At 55.8% G+C, this 20,117-nt stretch overlaps 1 protein-coding gene across 4 annotated transcripts in view; it reads right to left on the reverse strand.

The window, feature by feature from the left end:
• Positions 1–7,926: 7,926 nt before the first annotated feature.
• Positions 7,927–20,117, reverse strand: part of TJAP1 (tight junction associated protein 1) — a 50,710-nt gene continuing 38,519 nt past the window's right edge. For 3 of the 4 annotated variants that reach the window (XM_024193738.3, XM_024193736.3, XM_029911057.1), the window contains 7 exons: positions 19,091–19,119; positions 17,187–17,348; positions 16,446–16,512; positions 15,977–16,006; positions 14,530–14,637; positions 13,222–13,305; positions 7,927–11,189 (listed from right to left, as the gene is read on the reverse strand). In XM_024193738.3, coding sequence (XP_024049506.1) covers positions 9,873–11,189; positions 13,222–13,305; positions 14,530–14,637; positions 15,977–16,006; positions 16,446–16,512; positions 17,187–17,348; positions 19,091–19,119 — 1,797 coding nt within the window. In that variant the 3' untranslated portion in view covers positions 7,927–9,872. The remainder of the gene's footprint in view (positions 11,190–13,221; positions 13,306–14,529; positions 14,638–15,976; positions 16,007–16,445; positions 16,513–17,186; positions 17,349–19,090; positions 19,120–20,117) is intronic. The other variant, XM_024193739.3, reaches the window with a different exon arrangement.

Genomic DNA, 20,117 nt, shown 5'->3' on the forward strand with positions numbered 1-20,117 from the left:
GTGGGCCATGTGCAATGCGTGCATGGAGTGTGTGTGTGTGTGTTTTCACACCACACATGCTGGGTGAATGTCTGTGCTGTATGTGTGCATACCCTGCTGTGCCCATGCCCACGTGCCTCCAGGAGGCCTGCCCCAATTATGCGCTCACATCCTTCAAGTCCCATCCATGCCCCCTTTGGGTTCTGAGTTTTGGATCCTGGCCTGAGTGAATCTACATGAGTGTCTGTGTCACATGCTCTGTCAGCTGCTTGTGCTTATCCACTCACTGCATGTTTAGATCACACAGCCTCCCCCTCCTGGCTGTACATTCCTGACCCACGTGCTGAAGGTTGTATTTATTCAGAGGTATATATTTGTGTATAACAGATGTTCTTTCTATTGCTTGTACCGGTGTCTTGAAGAGAGTTTTATAAAGGTCACAGACGTGGCACAGCTCATGGCTGCAAGAGGCTCTGTCATTCCTGCTCCCACTGACAGGGAAGGGCGTTGAATGGGCTGGGAGAGGTCGATTGAGCGGGTGAGCCCGTATGTCCTGGAGCCGGTGCTGGGCAGGGTGTGTGAGCAAAGACCACATGGCCAGACTCTACTGCTCTGTCTCCACTTCCCCGTGACCCAGCGCTGGCTATCAGGCTGGATGGGCTGAGAAGTTCTTGGTTCTGTCCTTGTCAGAGAGAGCCAGATCCAGTGCATGTATATAGGAGATGCTAGAAGGCCTGTATGTACCATGGCTCTCTGCTGTTCCATGAGAGCAGAGCCCTGAAATCTCGCTCATTGCTGGTACCTTCGAAGCATTTGCTCCCACGAGGAATCAAAGCTGAGCCAGATTCTGTATAGCCCCATCTCCCTGAAGGGAATTACAGTGAGAAAGGGCCAAAGCCCTTGCAGTAACAGGGGCCTGTCCCCCTAATCCTGGAGCTCTTCTAACGCTAGCTCTTCTGTCAACAGCTGCAGAGCTGGGCAGAATTCGCAGGGGAGCTGGCCAGTGAAAACCTAGGTGCTGCAGGCAGAGGGGAGGGGGACTCAGGCAGGGGTGCGCTGCCCTTTTCACTCAATGCTGACTCTAATGCCTCTGGAAAGTGCAGAGGGACGCAGTTACAGGGTGCGACAAGGGGATTCAGGCAGAGGTGCTCCTTGGGCCACATCCGCACCAATACTCCAGGGCAGTGCCAACGGACGATGTGCTGTAGAAGCTGCTGTATCTCAGGTGAGCCTTAAACCCAAGGGTCTGCTCCTTGTCTTGGAGCAGTTTATGTAAGAGGGGGCAGGGAGGTCAAATTCCAGCTTGTGCGAGTCCAGCCTGCCTTCCTGAATCTGCCCTGGGAGACGGCTTGTCCTGCCCTCCCGTGGTGCGTTCCCACGTGCTGTTAGCCCAGGCTGGCAGCTTTGCGTCAGTGAGTTTGTAAAAGCAGCAAAGAGTCCTGTGGCACCTTATAGACTAACAGATGTATTGGAGCATGAGCTTTTGTGGGTGAATACCCACTTCGTCGGATGCACCGGACTCTTTGCTGCTGTTACAGATCCAGACTAACACGGCTACCCCTCTGATACTTGAGTTTGTAAAGTGCTTTGGGATGGCTGGGGCACGGGAGCAGTTTAAGAGGTTTTATTCCATAATAATAAAACCCAGCAGGGCAGAGCCCCATCGCATCTGAGCTCAACCTAGCACCTCCCGCACGGCCACTAGAGAACCAGGCAGAGTGGTTAGCTGGAAAGGCTCAGATTGGAGCTGGCTTCAAACCCTGGTAGAACAATGAACCTGCAACTGGCTGTGGCATGGAGAGCTCACCCTTTCCCCGCTCCAGCCCTCAGCGCACGGGAGTGAGCACACCACAAAAGCTAGGAGAGCCACGAGGAGGCAGCAGTGTTCTAAAGTGCCTGACTGGCTTGGCTGGGTGCCAGCTCAGCTCCCAGCCTGCTGGGCCTGTGGTGGTGATGTCTACCTGCTGGAGGGCACTCAGCTCTGGCCCTGCAGCACTGGAGGAAGGCTTTGGGGGAGGGATGGGGAGGAGGGCCAAGCAGCTCGGTGAGTTGTGGGACATAGGGACCCATTCCTATGTGGCGGGATCCTGTCAGAGGCCCAGACTGGGCAAGCTGGTGCTGGGAAGAGCCCCACTGCGCATGTGGTAGGAAAGGCCGCACTATGGCAGCATCAGCTCATTAGCGTTCTCCCAGCTCTGCTCTCTTTTCACTGCCATGCGGCTGCGTTTTTATACACACCCAGACTGATCCAGGCCCTGGGTCAGAGCCACCTTCCTAGGCTCCCACAGCACGCTAGCAGCACCACAGCAGTCTGGGTCTTCTACATGGCCACACATTTACCACTTGTCACACCCCAGCCTCTTCACTGCACTGGACAGTGATGCTCTCGCCCTTCCTTAGAGGTTGAGGTTCTCCTGTATGCAGCACAGCGAAGCAACTGGGGCCCACCATTCTGCAACCCCCTCCCCATCTCTCCCCCCCCTACTCCTGAGATCTACCATTCAGCTGGAGATAAGGAAGAGGTCACCCCAGTGAATTGTCCAGACTGGGCCAGTGGGTTGGGTGTTGAAGGAACCCAAGCACCTTGTAAAGGTATTCGGGGTCCTAAAGCTGCAGAGCAGTGCCTAGTTGGAGTCAGTGGGAGTTAGCTGCTTTGGAAAATGCCACTCACAACATCTTTAGCACCTTTGAACCTTAGCCTTCCTGTGCCTCAGTTCCCCATGTGTGGCACGGGGCTACGATCAGTGCCCTACCTCACAGCGGTGTGGGAGGATCAATACAGCAAGGACTCTGAGGTGCTCAGAATACTATGGTAATGGGAGGGGGGCATCGAAATACCTCAGATAAATAGAATAATGGGGCCCCAGCAAAAACCCACACACAGCTGACAAAGGGAGGCTCAGGGCAGCCCTGGAGAAGCGGGAAGGGTGTGAGCATCAGCAACTATCTTTCTCAGGAGGAAGTCGGGGGAAAACAGGGCTTTCTACAAGGAGGGGATAGGGATTATAACCAGAGGCAGGCTCCATGAAGGAGCCAGTGGGGCCAGGGAAGCAGAGAGCTGGCAGTGCCTCACAGTAGCTGACTGTGCTTGGCTCCTCACTACTGAAGCTTGGGCTGTGATGTGCCCATTTCCCATCTAGAGCCCCCCGCTGCTGCTATGTGATGAGGATGCGCCTATTGATTGCAGATCAGCGTACACTCCTCCCCACTCACTGGGGGAGAGGGAGGGAAGCTGCTGAGCGCCTAGGCAGCAGCTTAGAATATTTCCCTCACTGCCCAGGCAAAGAGCATTGCATGAAGTGGCAAGCAGCATCACTGCAGAGGGGGCAGGTTTCTGAGAGGGAGGATGGCTAGGAGAGGCAGGATTTGCACAGTAGCGAATGCAATGTGCACCTAGTCCCCACTTCAGCCAAACAAGCTGAACTAGCCAGTGGCAGAGCAGCAGCAGGAGCACAGATGCCTAGGTTCTATCCACACTAGGAGAAAGGATGGGATTATTGTATGATTTGTGTTCTCCTCCCTGGGGGAAGGCTGCCACAGCTCCTCCAGGAACTAACAGAAGTTGGTGGGGATTCAGGCAAATCAGGCAGGTTGTAACCCCCCCCCCCCCCCCCCCCCAGAGAGGTATCACCTGCTGCAGAGGCTCGCAAATACTAGTTAAAACTGGAGTCTCCACATACCCGACAAAGAAGGACTTTTGGATAAATACCTTGAATTTACACTGACTCAGGATCTTCTTCCTGATCCAGCCAAGGGACAGGCCCTTTGGTCCAAGAGGGGCCCCCAACCTTTGTGGAAGGGTTGGAAGGCCTGACACCGATCAGAGTGTCAGGGTGAGTGCTCATACGCTTTTTAGCATGTGTGTAGGTTTTTATTTTTTTAATGTTTTCTCTGTAATGCTTTCACCTTAAGAACGTGCTTTCTTACCAAGAGCTGTTTGTTAAAGCACAACTGCTGGCTAGTACACTGTTCATAGCCTTTGGAGAGACAGCAAACTGCAGACACTGGCCTTCGAGGCAGCCTGGCTTGCTGGGGATATCACAGTGCAGGCAGGGAACTGCACAGCCTGGGACAAACCCCAGTCAGGAAGGCAAGAAACACTGCTCTCCACCTGAGAGAGGTGATGGCTGAGAAGCCGGGAGCCTAGAGGGGGGGTCCCTTAGATGACCACAGACTTAAATTCCATAATATCTGCAAAGCTCCTCCTGTGGAAGGTGCAAGAGATGGGCTTCACTCCCTCTCACGTTAGACAGGGCCCACATGCTTCTGTTCCTCTTCCTCCCTCAGTACTAAACCCACAGTAAGAGTCTCCCCCAATTTCCCCCACAGGGGCAGGACTGGCAGTCGTAAGTCATCCACCTCCAGGCTTGGCCCAGGGGCAGTGCCTTGACAAGGCAGCTCCATTGCCCAAAGATTAAACCCCAGCTCTGCATCTCACATCTTCCAGGCTGTGAGGGAGGGGACTGGGTCCCTTGTTAGAACCCTGCTGAGGAGGCAGGGCTGTGGGGGACTTGGCACGGAGCATGCACCCTGTGGAGAAGGCTCCAGCCAGTGCCTGCCCAGCAGGAAACACACAGTGGGCCAAGTGCCCCTTGCACCTTGTTGGAGCCAGGCAGGGGGGAGATTGTGTTTCAGGGCTAGAATTAGGCTGGAGGATTAAAGGGCAGCAGGAGCAGCTGCTCCCAGGAGCACACAATAAACTAAATAATTATAGGGACAAAGGGAGCAGGAACCACAACTAAAAAGGGGGGAAAGGAGGAGAACCCATCAGGGAGGCAGCACTGGATCAGCTCAAGCTACCACATGGAGAGGAAGGCAAACACAAGTCTTCCTCTGCTTGGCCATCAGGTCTTGGCCAGGGAGCTCCTAAGGTACTCTAGAGTGAACCTCACTGTGAGAGCTCAGCGGCCCCTTTATCCCTCAGACTTGAACAGCCTTTTCCTGTGGGGTTCACAGCATCACCAGCACCAAATATTCAAAAATCACAAATCAGCCCCCCCCCCTCCAAAGTTATGGGACTGGCATAAAAATCAATAATAAAATTTAAACAGTGGGTTCTTTCTCTTTGCCGTTTGCTTTCTGAGCCTTTAGGTGCCCGTGGGTCATATTTGCCAGATTTTCTCCACAACCACAGTGTTAGAAAGACACCTCTTAAATGAAAGCTGCCAGTCTCACCTAATCACATGGCTCCAGGAGCTGGGGCTTTAAGAAAAATGACCAAGCAGCACAGAGTTGGCATCAGAGTTTGGCACATGTGGGATAGTTAGAAAAGGTGCCAGACTGAGCCCTGGAATTACAGCACAGGTACAACCAGCCCCAACAAGGTCCAGAGGTGTTCAGTCCCGCTTTCTCCCATGAGCCCTACGCCTCTCTCCTGAGTCTCGGGGACTCAGTGCAAGGAAGGTTTTGGTTGAATGATGCTGGCCTTTGAGGCAAGAGCATCTACATTTTCAAAATATGAAACCACAACACTTTAAGCAGCTAGTTTAGGTTCACAAAATAGTCATGCAAAAGGCAAAAGTACCCTTTAAAAAAAGTGTGCTCCTGTTGATACTGCCAGCTTCTAAGTCAATGACACGCAAACATTGCTGGGAGTGAGAATTCTTCCAGAAACTTAATGAGCCGAATGAGCCTGAACACCTGGCGACATTCACTATGAGTAATGGAGCAGCTCCCATGGCATCTGTGCTCATCTGACTTCTCTTCAGTCCAACACTGTTCACCACTCTAAACTCTCCTGCCCCGTCCCTGTTGAGCACCGAGTAGATGCTCTGTGCAATGAGACATCTTGAACAAACATTGTGTAGTTAAAGCGCAGACATGTACTGAATGGTGAAAGGAAGAACCGCGACATCATCTGAAAAGACAGGCCATATGCTCAATTTATCCCTTACGAGCCAGCAGGTGGCACACAGGACCCTGCACACCTCTGGGACAGCAGCTTGCCATACGGGGGCCCCCGGCCACCAGGATTTACCTGCTCTTGGCTCCCACCCAGCACCCCACAGCCACAGCTTATTTTTAAAATAGTTTATTTCTGGTTTTAAAATATACATCAGTTTGAAAATCTCAGAAAAAACATGTTAGTTGCAGATGAACAGGCTGGAGTTGGGACACTGAAAAGTGGGGGCCCCCATGAGCCAGTATTGCCAGACACAAGAAGGAGGGCAAAGGCCTGATGCCCCATGGATGCAGCCTCAGAGCAGGTTGCTCCTTCTCTCCTGGCTGCCCAACATTCCCCTCACCATTTCTCTTGTGGGCTCTGCTGCTGCCTGGTCACACTCCAAAGGAAATGGCTCCTCAGGGCCTGGACGGGGCCTATGGGCATTCCCTTGCCCTTGCTTCTAGCCTGATGTGATGAAAGGCAAAAGGGAGATTAGCTTTTGCCTTACAGGGACCAGCACACCAACTGCTTCTACAATCAGGTGGTTTTCATTTTGGTCTGAACTGCTCAGGACAGCCAATTGCAGGGCAACCAGGGACCTTTGGGTTGAGCCAGGAGGGGAAGCACCTCTCACGGAGAGATGGAGGTGATCAGACCCACTTATACTAACCAGCTCAAGGACCAGACACACCCCAGGCCAGCCTCAGCCAGCCGCATGCTCCCAGCAGCTTGCAGCTCAAGACACACAAGTGAGGCCACCACGCAGCCCAGGAGGCTTGGAGTCAAGCTGTGCTGACAAGGTATAGGAGCCCAATCAACAGGAGAGGCCCTGTGGCTGGGGCATGAAGATGGGGTGGGAGGAAGCAGCAGCTTGGACCTCAGCACTGCAACGAGGCTACAGGAGAGAGAGGAGCTGGGCTGGGCTGGGCAGAGCTCCCCCCGGCCCCCGCGCGCACACACACACAGAGGATTAGTACCTTGCAGGTTGAGGAGAGGCTCCCACCATTAGCACCAATTTGTTAGGGCAGCTGTGCTGAAATACTGAGTCCCGCCTCAGCTCCAAGCTGAGCTGAGTGGCCAGGAACAAGGCAAGTGCACAGGCAGCTGCTGTGACCAGATTGCCCAAACCTATCCACACAGGAAGCAGCCACGGGCTGGGCCAAGACACAAGGAGAGGGAACAGCTCCTTTCACACAGGGCCATCCCTAGCCATTTGGGTGCCCTACGCAGCCTCCCCGCCCCCGCAGGGGGGCTGTGTGGGGCCCCAGGACTCCCCCCCCCCAGGGTTTGGGAGGCAGGAGCTGAGGGGGGGCACTTTTAGGGGCCCCACAAGCCCAGAGTGGCCCGGGGGATTAGCGGGGGGCTGGGAGCAGCCCGCTCCGCTTCCCCTGCCCCGGCCCTGTCGCTTGGGGGAAGGGATCCCCCACTCACCAGCAGCAGCGGGAAGCAGAGCAGCCCAGCCCCAGCCTGCTCTACTCTGCCAGCTCCCAGTTTCCCCCCCCCGGACTCACCGGTGGTGAAGGGAAGAGAACCTTTCCCTAACTCCCCACACACACACACCCCAGCAACACGGCTGGGGCCGGGGCAAGGGAAGCGGAGCGGGCTGGGGCCGCATCACTCCGCTTCCCGCCACCGGTGAGTGTGGGGGGCGATCCTTTCCCCAACCTCCCCGCACTCACTGGCGGCAGGAAGCGGAGCAATGCAGCTGGGAGCTGACGGAGTAGAGCGGGCTGGGGCCGGGGCCGGGTTGCTCCACTTCCCGCGGTGAGTGCAGGGTCGCTGGGGGAAGAGGTGGAATGGGGCTGGGCCAGGGGCGGAGCGGGGGGGGAGGGTGAGGGTAAGAGGTGGGGCGGAAGGAGTTGTCCAGGGCCATACCCCCCTAGGGACGGCCCTGCCCCTTGCAGTGGGCGCAGCCCGGGGGGGGGGGCGGCTGGGGGTAGGGCTGGTCGCCAGGGCTGGTGCTGCCGCGCGTATGCAGCACACAGCTGCCTAGGGCACCATGAAATTTGAGGCAATTTGGTGCCCCAAATTTCACGGTGCCCTACGCAGCTGCATATGCTGCATATGCCTAAGGACAGCCCTGCTTTCACATGCCCTGCAGCCTCCAGGCTGGAGCTGAGAGCAAAGCTTTGGCCCTGGCTGCCACCAGCCACAAATGGAGGGGCTTAGGGAGGGACACTGCCCCAGGGCAGCATCTCTTGCTGGGAGTTTGAATGGGAGCTTCCTTCCTGCAGAGAGAGGCTGCACCCTCCATACATAGCGAAGCACAGAGCAGCAGCTCGCTCTCACTGAAGGAGGACACCACAGCTCCAGCTTCAAACCCACCACAGCCAAGGGAAGGGGGTCCCCCGGCCCAAGAGAGCAGCATAGGGACCATGCCAGTGTGCTGGGTTACACTTTCGGGGTGGAGAGGTAAAAATCTAGATAGGCAAGGGCAGGTTAGGAAACTCATAACTAGACACTGGGGCTCTATCCCCCAAATAAAATATCTACACTCCCGACTTCTCCCCTTCCCCGCCCCAGGGACACTGAGCACATAAACACTGAAAAGGAAGATCGTACCAACACTGAACACAAGGAAAATCAAACACACAACTCCAGCCCCACCAGTGGAGAGGCCTTGGAAGGGCACCAGAACCAGCCTGGGACCCAGCCAGAGGAAGGGGTGCACATGCACAGGGGCCTCCTCAAAGGGCCACTGCTGAGCCATGAGGTACCATGTCTGCACACAGCAGCGATAAGCCCTGCTCCTCAGGAGGTCTCCCTCTCTCCCCAGAGCCCTTGCTGGGGCCCTGCCCAGAGGCAGCTTGCTATGGTTTTTCATGTATTGCTCTCCTGGGGTAAAATCCTGCCGTGGAGTCCATATAGCTCTGCTGGAGTAGAAAGGCCAGGATGGGAAGGGGGAGCCGGTGGCTCCTAGGGCAGGACCTCACCCCAGACCTCTGGGCAGACAATGGATTGGCTGTCAGCTGCTTTGTTCATTTATGCAGGAAGAGAAAAACAAAACATTTTAAAAGCAAAGGCCTGGAAAGAAGAAAAATGAGAGGAAGACCCAGGAGCAGAGAATCTGCACCAGTCAAACACGAGCCAGGCCAGTGCAACAGCACCCAGAGATGGGGAGAGACAAACACAATCCAACCCCCAGCACAGAAACCACTGCCATGGGAACTCTGCAGGCCAGCCTCGCTGAGCAACTGCTGGGGGCAGCTCTGGCCCAGTCCCACGGCAGAGGGAACTGGGGCTCTCCCAGGGCATTGCCTCTGCATGAGCCACGTGTTGGGCCAGGCCCATGAGCTAAGCAGCAGGGATCTGCAGAGGAAGCTTTAAGGGAGAGCCAGCCACGACTGCCAGCTGGTTTCCACAGAGATCAACATGGCAGCAGGGGGGAACAAAAAATAGCAAAACAACCGTCCCCAACTCAATGCTCCTGACCCACAGCAGGGGGCCAGGCGGCAAGGAGCACCCACCCCCCAGGTCAGCCCTCATGTCCCACTCAGCCTGCAGGAGTTCATGGGGGTCAGACAAGACCAGGGCAAAGAGTTTCTACTTGTTGGCACAAGTTGAAAGATAGGAACAGAGCAGCCATGGGCACCAGCACAAGTGCGCCCAGGGCCATGGGCAACAGCCTGAAAATGAGAGCATGGGCATGGGCACCAGGGCAAGGTTGTGAGCATGAGAGTGTGAGGGCAGGCCCAGGCCCGAGGGTGAGTAAGGGCCTGGGCCCCAGGGTGGGGCTGTAAGATTGAGTGTGAGGGCAGGCACCAGACGAGTGGTGAGCACAGGCATGGGCATGCATGCCAGGCCGAGCGAGGCCTCAAGTGTGTGTTCTGGTGTGGTGGTTGCGGAACGCCGGCAAGATCCTGGCGCCTCAGGGTATCAAAACCAGAATAAATATAAGGTGGGAGCAGAGCCTGCAGCCCCCTGGGGCATGCGTGGTGCCGGGGACACCAACCCTGTGAGTGGTGAGGCAGCTACAGCACTGCCCTGGGGTGCTGCTCCCTGCCGAGCCTCAGTTGAGCAGGTTGCCTTGCTCCTGGGCCTGTGTCAGGCTGTCCTTGCGATGGAGATGGTGGACACCCATCCTCTTGGGGCTGCGGTGTGGCCGCCCTGAGGGAGGCTTGCTCCTGCATTCCCCGCTCTCCTCCAGGGCTCCCCCTGGGCTGCTCTCCTTGCTTGCTTGCAGCAGCATTTCCCTTTCCTCAGCCGGGCTCCCAGGTGAGCCCAGGTCCACATAGTCCTTGTGCTTCTCTGGCGGGGGACTGCTGGGCTCAGCGGTGCCCCCGCCACTGCCCTGGAGCAGCTTCCGGGCTTCATCCTGGGAGAAGTCCATGCCGTAGTCGGAGGAGAAATGGCTCCTGCGGGCTCGGGACTCAGTGCTGTCTGTGTCCACACTCGAGTCCCGGCTCACGGTCCAGCTGCAGCTCTGCGCAGACTCCTCGCCGTCCGAGTAGGCCGAGGCCGCCCTGCCCAGCTCCTGCATGGAGCGGCTGAATCGCTTCTGGAGCTCCGGGGCCATGTCACGGCTGAAGGAGGTGCGGCTCACCAGCACCTGCTCTGAAGTGGGGGGCGCCTTGTCCACAAACATCCGCTGCCAGTTGGCCAGGAGGTCCTCCTCCGAGCTGGCCGAGCTGGCGAAGGCGCTGGGGATCTGGGGTGGGCTGCTGAAAGGGCTGCTCTGCGAGGAGCCGTGTGCCCGAGCCGCCTTGGGAGATGGCTGGTAGGAGCAGCTGGAGGCTGAGTGGCGGCCCTCTGAGACAGGGCTGTTAGGGAGCGTCCGGTGCCGGTCACTGCTCTCGTCCTCGCCCTGCACCAGGCTCAGGGAGATGGCCTGCCGCGTGGCATAGGTGCAGTTGGGCAGTGGGCTGTTCTTTGGGATCCTCACCTTGTCCTCAGAGAACTCAATCACCTTACGCCCTGGGTACATGGGGTGGGGAGGGGAGGGCGTGGGGTAAGGGCTCAGCTTCTCGAAGGCAGGCACCTCTTCTGACAGGCTCTCCACACTGCTCTGTGGCTTGCAGCCCCCGTTCTGCTGCTTCCCCACTTCCCCTCTCTCCTTCCCAGGCAGCCCCGGGCTGGGGCAGGCGTCCAGCAGAGCTCCACTCATGTCCACGTGCACAAAGACATCCTCAGCCATGGGACAGCTGCCGCTGCTGGACTTGGCAGAGTTCAGGACCAGTGACTCTGGCTTCTCCAGGACTCTGGCAATAACTGAGGTGGGCACAACGTCAGATGGGGCCAGGGTATGTGCAGCCTCCTGCCCAGGGCCTGGGGACTCTTGGGTGCTGTGTAGGTGCTTATTGACCATGTCCTGCAGCTCGTAGGGAAGCTAGGGAGAAAGCGAGAGGGCATTAAGCAGGGGCTGAAACAGCCCCTCAGGGCCTCAGCAGAGCCCGGAGAGGCTGGGACAGAGCCACAAGCAGCACTTGGGAGACTGCAATACGCTGCCTGCTCCACCCAGCCCTAGCAAACACTCCACACTTGCCTACCCCCTAACATACTCATCTGCTCCCCACCACCTGGGCATGGCCCAGCCAATGACATACATGCTGCCCTCCCCACCCTCAAAACAGGCCTGCCCCACAGGAGTTAGCAGAGCTTTCCCAGCTCTAACTTCTGGCTGCAGGATGCTGCTGCTCTCAGAGCACATGGGAGCCTGCCCCAAGCCTGACCAATGGGCCCCATTCGGGAGAGGGAGCAAGGGAAGACTGCTCACGGGCCTCAGGCCTATAGCTTAGAGAGTGGAGATGAGGCCTAGCTGGTGTGTGCTAAGCAAAGGGGCTATTGATCAGTGGAAAATCAGCTGGTGGTTGCGTAGAAGTGACTGAACAGCCCCCACTGGCAGAATCTGCAGCTCCCAGGGAGTGCACAGTAATTACAGCCCCACTGCCTTGGCAGCCAGCCCTGGGATCAGTATCGATGACTGTCCTAGCACTTGCCGACTCCCCCGCCCGGTCCAGCTGCCTCACTGAGGCATCAGCAGCTGGGACAGAGCCTTGGTGACCCCCACCCCTCACTGAGGGTTTAGCTGCTGGTTCAGAGCTCTCAACACCAGAATAGTAACACTCAGGGCATGCCAAACATTTCACTGCACCCTGGGGGCAGCCCCCTTGAGTCCAGGGTAAACTGGCTGCAGGACTGGGGTGAGCACGGACCTGCCACTGCCAGCGAGGCAAGCAGGTCGATTCCACCCTGCCTGTTAAATACCATGCTGCCCTTTGACTGGCCACACAAGCACCACAGTGGAAGATTAGGGTTGGGCTTTGTGGACCCCCTCTTGAAACTCCCAGGGCCCCGAGCCATGGCACAGGCTGCTGCAAGAGGGATCCTGTGGTCAGACAGGTGGGGCCAGGGCACACAGAGTGGGAACAGTGGGTGCGAGGCAGAAGGTCCCTGCACAGCTGCATTTTGCGTCCAGTGGCATCCGAGTGTGGCCGAGCCCTCTGGGGGCAGAATTCAAAGCTCCTGTGAGGGGAGACAGCTGGGAGAGGTGACGGTTACCCCAGCAGTAACTGATACGGTGATCTCAGGAGCGCTAAGTTGAGACATGCTTGGGGGACGACGACGACACACCAGTCACGTGCTCACTCACAAAAGACAAGCACCAGGGTTGGATGTGCAGGGCGCTGAGAGGGCTCTCTAAGAGGCTGGGGTGCAAGGAGCCCACGTGATGAGGCTTTATGGAGAGGTGGTGAGAATCCTGGGGCTAGATCCCGTTCCAGGGGAACAAGAAATGCCAATACAAACATGGGCTCCTCCCTCACCCACAGGGACAGGACATTCCCAGCCTAGTGCTGCACCCAAAGCCTTGCCCTCCCTCATGCCCTGCCTGCTGACAGATCTGTGAGCCCCCAGGGGTGGTGAGCATACCCAAACCTGGCATGGGTAGCCGCGTCAGTGAGCCAGACCAGCTGCATCCTGGTTCATCTGGCCCCTCAGTAGGCAGGACGGGCCTCGCACATGGCCAAGTGCGAAGGGGGAGAAGACAAAAGGGTCAGCGAGAGGCCTGCTCCTCTGCCAGCTGCCTTCAGGCACCCGACAGGCTATCGGATTCAAGGCTATTGTGCTGTAGACAACACTCCCTCCCTTGGAAAGGCAGCTCAAGGCTCTTTTTATAACAGTCCCCAACTGAGACGTGAAATGGAGCCAGCCTGAAAGAGGAGCCAGCAGAGGCCTTCCACAGAGGGCCGGGAGCTCCTTACACCTTTGCCTGATGCTCAGGGGACGGAGGGGTCACTGGGACACAAGGCAGCTCCCCCTCCCCCACCTGCAGAGGAGAGTGACCAGATATGGAGTAAGGGCTGGGCACAGAGCAGCTGTGAGCCCCTCCACCACCCTGCAGCAGAGCTGCTACTACTCACATCAGCAAACTTGTGGTTCCTGAAGTGGGACTTGTTGCACTTGAGCAGCTGCACTGCGAGGTTACAGTCCTGCCGATAGCGCTCCTGCCAAGAGAACGCACGGGGATGGAGGTCACACTGGCCTCACCTCATTCACACACACACACACACACACACACACACACACGCCCCAGCTCCAGCCTGAGCAGACGCCTCACTCACATGGAGAAGGGGAGGTCAGCCATCCCACACCATGGGGCTCCCACCACTCCCCTGGGGAGGCTCCTTTGCAGGCCAGTACCTCTCTTGGCCACTCGGCTGACATGCTCCTCTCCATTTCAGCCCCTCAACTAGCTTCTCCCCTTCGTTGGGCCCGACACCCTTCAAATATCTGAGGGTCTGTACCCCTCCCCCACCACCTGGTGCTGTCAGCCAAACTGGAGAGTTCAGTGCCTAAACAGGCCCTCACAGCCCTTCTCTGAACTCCTGACAGCATTAACAAGGTGCCCAGAATCAAGTGCAAGATCCCAGGCGCTGTGGTAACCAAAGCTGCATGGAGGGACCATCCCTCTCCCGGCTCTGGGCTGCTCAGCCTTTAGTTTTGCAGCCCAAACTCAGGTGGGCCTTTTTTGCTGCTACTTCACACGGCAAGCCCAGATTGCATTTGCTCTCCGCTCAGCTTCTAGGACGCAAGTCAAAGGTCATGCTGCTATTTCCTGCTTCCCCTCTCTATTATCTGTTCTCACTGGCGCCCTCGGCTCCCCACAATTTCAGCCATGATTAAGACTACAGTTATGTCACAGAGGTCACGGAATCCGTGACTGCCATTGACCTCCGTGACATTTTCTGCCCTGGGGTTGGAGCTCCCAGCCCTGGTGGGTGGGCGGCGGTACCCCGCACAGCTGCCCAGCCGCGGCAGGCAGCGGGGACTCCCCACAGCTGAGGCCAGTGGCTGGGGGACCCTGCAGCTACCAGCCCCAGGAGCAGGGGGACCTTGCACTGCAGCAGTGGGGGACCCGGGAGCCCCAGCAACAGTGGGTACTGAACCCACCCACCTACCCCTTGTGTCAGGGATATTTTTAGTGAAAGTCAGGACAGGCCACAGGCTGCCGTGAATTTTTATTTCCCATGACCTGTCCATGACTTTTACTAAAAATATCTGTGAGGAAAAACCTTAGCCTTGGCCATGATGAATGTCAGCCATGTGCTGCTTGCCCCTCCCCATTCATTAGTAAGGAAGTTATAGACCAGACCTTACATGATCAGCCATGAAAATTCTACCACCCATTTCCCCACGTTGAGCAGACAGGCTGTGGACTGGACACTTACATTGAGCTCCTCAAGTTTATTGATGGTAGTTTTGGCATCTAGCAGCTTGTTAGTGAGCTCCACAATCTCCCAGTCCAGGGTCTTCCGGTCCATCTCAGCCTTTTTTATCTGGGGCACAGGAACACAAGGCGTAAATCCCACCAGAACAGGCTGGCCTGGCCTCTCGCCCCACCTAGCCCCCTGCATAGCACACAAACGCGTTCAGCTTGGAAATAAAACCTTCCAGACAGACAGGTAACAGCCCCAGCTCTTCACAGAGGGAGGGTCTCTGACAGCACATGAAGCCAGCCACCCTATGCTGGCTGCTCAGAATTCTTGCCATGTTTGTTAGTTACTGAAGTGAGGTGAGTTTGATCCTTCGCAGCCCAGCTGCTCTTCCTACCCTTCCTGCAGCGGTAGCATGCAGAGACTGAACTCCCTCTCAGCTTTAGAGTCACAAGTGGACCACACTGGCACCGGGGAAGAAGCTTGCACTGGTGCTTCTCTGGAGATACACAAAGGATTCAGTCCCTCTCAATCCAACACCTTTCACCAGCAGCATAGATCACTGGGTTTGTGACAGCCAATCCTCTCCACCATGGCAACAGGAAGCTGTTGCTCAGAGAGGCATGGGAGTCAAGGATAGATGCAGCAGAAGTTGACTCAGCATCAAGAAGACTCTGGGGCTTGCCCTGGTGAGAAAGGACCTGTCTGTGCAGTTTCATCTTGGTTAATTCTGTTCCCAAAGGGGAACATTTCCTCACTGGACTTCCAATGGGTTCCTGCTCAGGGGAAATAGACATGAAGGCTAATAGCAGTGAGGGGGCAACAGCTCAGAGCTTCCGATCCAGCTCCTCTACCTGTCCCAAGTCCTCAGGGCCACAGAAGCCCCAGAATCTGCTCTCAGCCTGTGACTAACAGGGCCCATTTGTGGACCAGTGGTGGTAGCAGGGCCCAGTGCGACAGGCGGTGACACATGCAGGAACAGGGCATTTCCGAAACATGGATTGACTTTTTGGCAATTGCATAAATAATATTAACCCGAAAGCTCCTAGTGCCAAGGGCGAGAACCAACCCTGCATTCTCTATTATGGGCAGGTGAATGATGATGACTAGAACAAGCGTCTGTTTACTTACAGTACGGGTAGGCCAAATGGGTTCACAACCGCCCACACCCATAACACAAGTGTTGGAGCCTGTGGGCACTATGCTTCCTAGCAGGCAATGCTCCATTTGGATCAGAAGCAAATGCTCACATTTGGCTGGAGCACTGCGTGCTAGGACCAATCGTCTCTGCGGACAGCTGTTTTGTTCAGTAGAGGTGGAGCCCTTGGCTGGACGAGGTTTGGGGCCCCTCAGTCGAGGATGGTGCAAGTGGGCCAAGTAATGTGTGACTGACAATGAAAATGACAGGCTGAGACATGTGAAGAGGAGAAAGAAAAAAACCACACAAACGAAAAGACGCAACTGCAAAAATCCAGCTTTGGCTGAGAGAGGCCTGAGAGGTGAGTGCGCCCAGAGTGTGCCAGCGGCAGCATGGGGAGGAGAGAGAGAGAGAGAGGGAGAGAAAAGAAACAGCCATGAGTGTTATGAATGCACACAATACACACACATGCTGGCTCCGCTCCAACAGCCCCAGTCCCCCGGGAGCGATCCCCTGGAGTCTCCAGGGAGCAACACATCCCTGGCACCTTTCAAAGAGGTTGATGCAACATGACAATTACATTGTGGGGAAACCAAGCTCCAGTGCATGATAAAGTGGGGACTCAGCAAAGTACCCAGTTCAGGACAACAGGCTAGGCCTGGGGAGGATCATGGCCAGAACCTCCCCCATGAGCTGCTGCAATGCCTGCCCTGTAAGCCAGGGTCCCTTCCCTCTGTCCCAACACACAGGATTCCCCCACTTCCTCTCCCCAGAGGCTCAGCAGGTCAGTTACCAGGGTATGCAGCTTCTCCTCTAGGTCCTGATTGGTTCTCTGTGAAGCAGTGTAGCTGTTCTGTAACCTAAACAGAGGCACGAATGTCCAAGTGAAAACGAATCCAGGCCATCAACTCAAGTCCTCTTGATAGCCTGGAAGGCGAGAGCTGCCTCACACATACCAGGAAAGACTGCTTGCTACAGAGCATACCAACATGTTAACTCTTTGCCCCGATTCTCTCTCTCTCTCTCTGTCTCGGAGGCTGTGATCCCTTCAGCTCTCAAGCTAGACCAGGTCAGTATTTGGATGGGACCCCCCAAAGAAAAAACAGGCTGTTGCAGGAAGTGGTGTGGGCACTCTATAGCACTGGGCTCAAATGTGGTGGTAGGGAGTGCTGTTCTAACTAAGGTGCTGCCTTTCAGGTGAGACATAAAACAGAGAACCCAGCCAACTACAGCCACTGATTGCCCTTTGCATTTGTCAGGGTATTAACCCCGGCTAAATTCCAGCTCAGACAATTTCATTCTGCCTCTGTACGATTCAAACAGATAAAGAATTCTCCATTTCCTGCCTTAAACTGCTGGGTAGCATTGCTGTGCTCCTCCCCAGAGGTGGTTACAATGGGTGCTGAGCTTTAGCTGTAACTCTCCTAATCTCCCCATACCGCATGCCTCAGGTTAACACAACACAGGCTCAGCCTTCACCAGCCAGCCAAGTGAGTCCCCGCAGCAACATCCTCCCCTCTGGTGTTTGCCATACCTGCGGAATTTGTCCTTGAATTTCTCCAGCTCTTCGCGGTTCTGGCCCAGTTCCAGCTCCAGGTAGTCCTGGCCGGACTCCAGCTCCCTTTCCATCGCCTCCATCTTGTTAGTGACATAGGCCAGCCGCCGGCGCAGCTCCTCGTTCTCATGCTGCAGCAGCCTGAGGCACACAGAGCAACAACGCTCCACTCAGTAAGCGATGGGGGCTGCCGGCCTCAGTGCAGACACCAGCATCTAAGCTCACTTCAGGGCCCTGAGAAGCAGAGACCCCATATAGACACTGATGATGCTTCCAGGTGGTTCTGGTGGCACCATCCAAACAGGTGCTAATGGCCCGCATCCCCTTTCCAGCTTAGCTGTTGGGGAGCACACGGGCATTTCACACACAGACCTCCCCTGTGAATGGAAGGGATTCTTTAGGCTCAGATCTCATCCCTCCTCTCACACCCACAACGGGACATCATGGTGTCTGAAAAGTGGCTGTGTGCATACACTGCCCACGGAGGATTCAGTTGCTCCTCTGGACTCTCAACTATTGTTCCAAGCCCCAGGACAAGGACTTTGGGAGGAGGCTCTGCAGGTCAAGAATATGGGGCATTGGCAGAACTGGGGAGAGCAGAAGTGGACTAGTGGGGGATGCTGAAGAGGACAGGAGTGAGATGCACGGACGGAGTTTGGGGGCAGTTGCAGAGCCCCTCCTGCCCTAGGTTGCTGTTGCTCATGCCGTGGGTTTTATCTTTATGAGCAGTCAGTGCCTGTAGCAACAAACTAAACTGGCAGGAGGGTCAAATGCAGCGAGAGACGTGTCTGCGCAGCTGAGGAGACGAGAAATTCAAGCCCTTGCTTCCTGGCAGCACAGGTTGCTCTCTACTCTTGGAACAGGGGCAGAGAAGCGTACAGCAGCCCCGCTATCCATGTCACCAGCTCCCTCTCAGGTTACGGCATTTGGATAAAGTCCACTAGCCAAATGGGCTGCACAGCTTAGGTGTCCCTCCCTGGAAAATGAAACCCACTCAATAATTTATCCCAGCCCATACTGCAGGAGTTGGACATGAAAGAGGCATCGCAAATCCCCAGCCCCAACCATAACCCTAACCCTAACCATACAGTAGAGCAGGAGTCCCTGCAATTGCTGGGCCAGCGAGTGCAGCTGGTGTGGGGAGCTCGGGCTGTGGAGGGAGGCATGGGCAGCATATACGATATGGGGAGATGCCGTGGCAGCCTCCAGCAGGCCCCATTATAACACTAAGTGCTGTGTTCCCCTCAAACAAAGAGACACTCACTCAAAGGGATGTGTGAGAGACACTCACTCCTACATGTGTGCTTTCACTGTGCTCAACTGTTCAGAGAAACCTAGAAAATACAGCCTCTCTCTAGTTGAGTCAGTTTGTTCTTCACTTGGGATTTTGAGGGGAGTGAGATGCACAGAGCTGCCTCCTGCTAGTTTCTGACTGTGCAGCAACTTTTCATTCACAGTCAGCAGTGGGAGCTCACACACTACAGTGGGTCACACCAAAATGGTAGTGCTTTGAGTTTTTCTCCCTTTGATGGTGAAGAATAGATGTTTTGAATCAGGTGTGTTTGCCCCGCCACCTCAAACTGTAACAGCATTAAAGGAACCCTGAGATGGGTCTCCTAAAGGCATCCCGTCTGCACAGCGGCTCTGCAACTGTCCTTTCAGGGAATGCAGAGAACCACAGCGAAACTTGGCAAGTGGGAGCAGAACAGAGAGACACCTGCCCCAGTCTCTCCAAACGGGCCTAGCTTCTCAACAGAAGGGAAACCCATCATGCAGATTCAAAGGGCTAAGCAGTATGGCGGAAGCTGGATAATGGGAGGTGGGAATCAGCACACACACAGCTGCAGTGAGATTGGAGCATGAGAAGGGAACAGGACACTTACTTCATCCTTTCTGCATCCGTCAAGGGCTCCTGTGATGAGAAGAAAACAGCTGTCAGAACCTCTCAAAAAAGATGTCAGACTCAAGCAAGTACCAAAGGGCAAGATATTGAGAGGTGAACTCCTCCCACCTCCCCGACAGCTCTGGGCAGGCCATGTCATGCATAGCTAGCAAAACTGAACTCTATGTGCACTGCTCAGACACTGCTTCTCAAACTAGTCAATATCAAGACAGACCACATGGTTTATTTCAGGGTCAGTAGTAGTCTAGGTTAAACCAGAGACTTTCACAGACAGCCTGCAACTTCTTTCCTGCTGTGCTACAAGTTCAGGGACCCTGCAGTCATCACCCCACAGCTGCTGCCTCAACCTTCAGCAGCTCCACAATGTCTGGGTGGTGAGGATGGGAGTCTCATGGACCTGCATACACAAACCTATGAACCCTTCACTGTGGTGGTAGTGGTAGCACCCCTGGAGATAATGAAAGAACTCTAAGTGGCTGAGGAACTGGGAAGCACCTTTTCCATTTGCTTCACCCAGGTAAGCCCAGATGAGGGTTCCTCTGTGCTCAACTTGGAACAAGGCTCCTGGGTAAACGTGGACACAAAAACAACAGGCAACATGCTGAAGGCCAAACAGCCCGACAGAAAGGCCTACAGTGCTGGGAGCAAGTCACCTGCAACTCTCCAGCAGGCACCCCACACCAGAGCTCCTGTACATAGGCAGGGACAGGGGAGTGGGTAGGAGCAGCTTAGCCTTCCCATTCTGTGCATTTGATGTGCTATCCAGGTGACAGCGGCTGCCTCTCAACATGCCTCACTTGTGGCTGGGAGGAGAATTCCATCTTCAGAGCCAGTTCGTGCTAGAAGGAATGGTCCTTTCTGGGAAGAGGAGGCTAACCCAGGAAGCTGGAGGTTTCTCTTTGGAAATCCCAGATTGTTCTCAATGACTTGAAGGAGCAGCTTTGGGACATACTGGATGGAGCCCTGGAACCTTAGCTAAGCAAAGCACACAGATCCCCAAAGACGAC

Source organism: Terrapene carolina, unplaced genomic scaffold, assembly GCF_002925995.2.
Source record: "Terrapene carolina triunguis isolate 2854851 unplaced genomic scaffold, T_m_triunguis-2.0 Scaffold85, whole genome shotgun sequence".
NCBI classification, from domain to species: domain Eukaryota; kingdom Metazoa; phylum Chordata; order Testudines; family Emydidae; genus Terrapene; species Terrapene triunguis.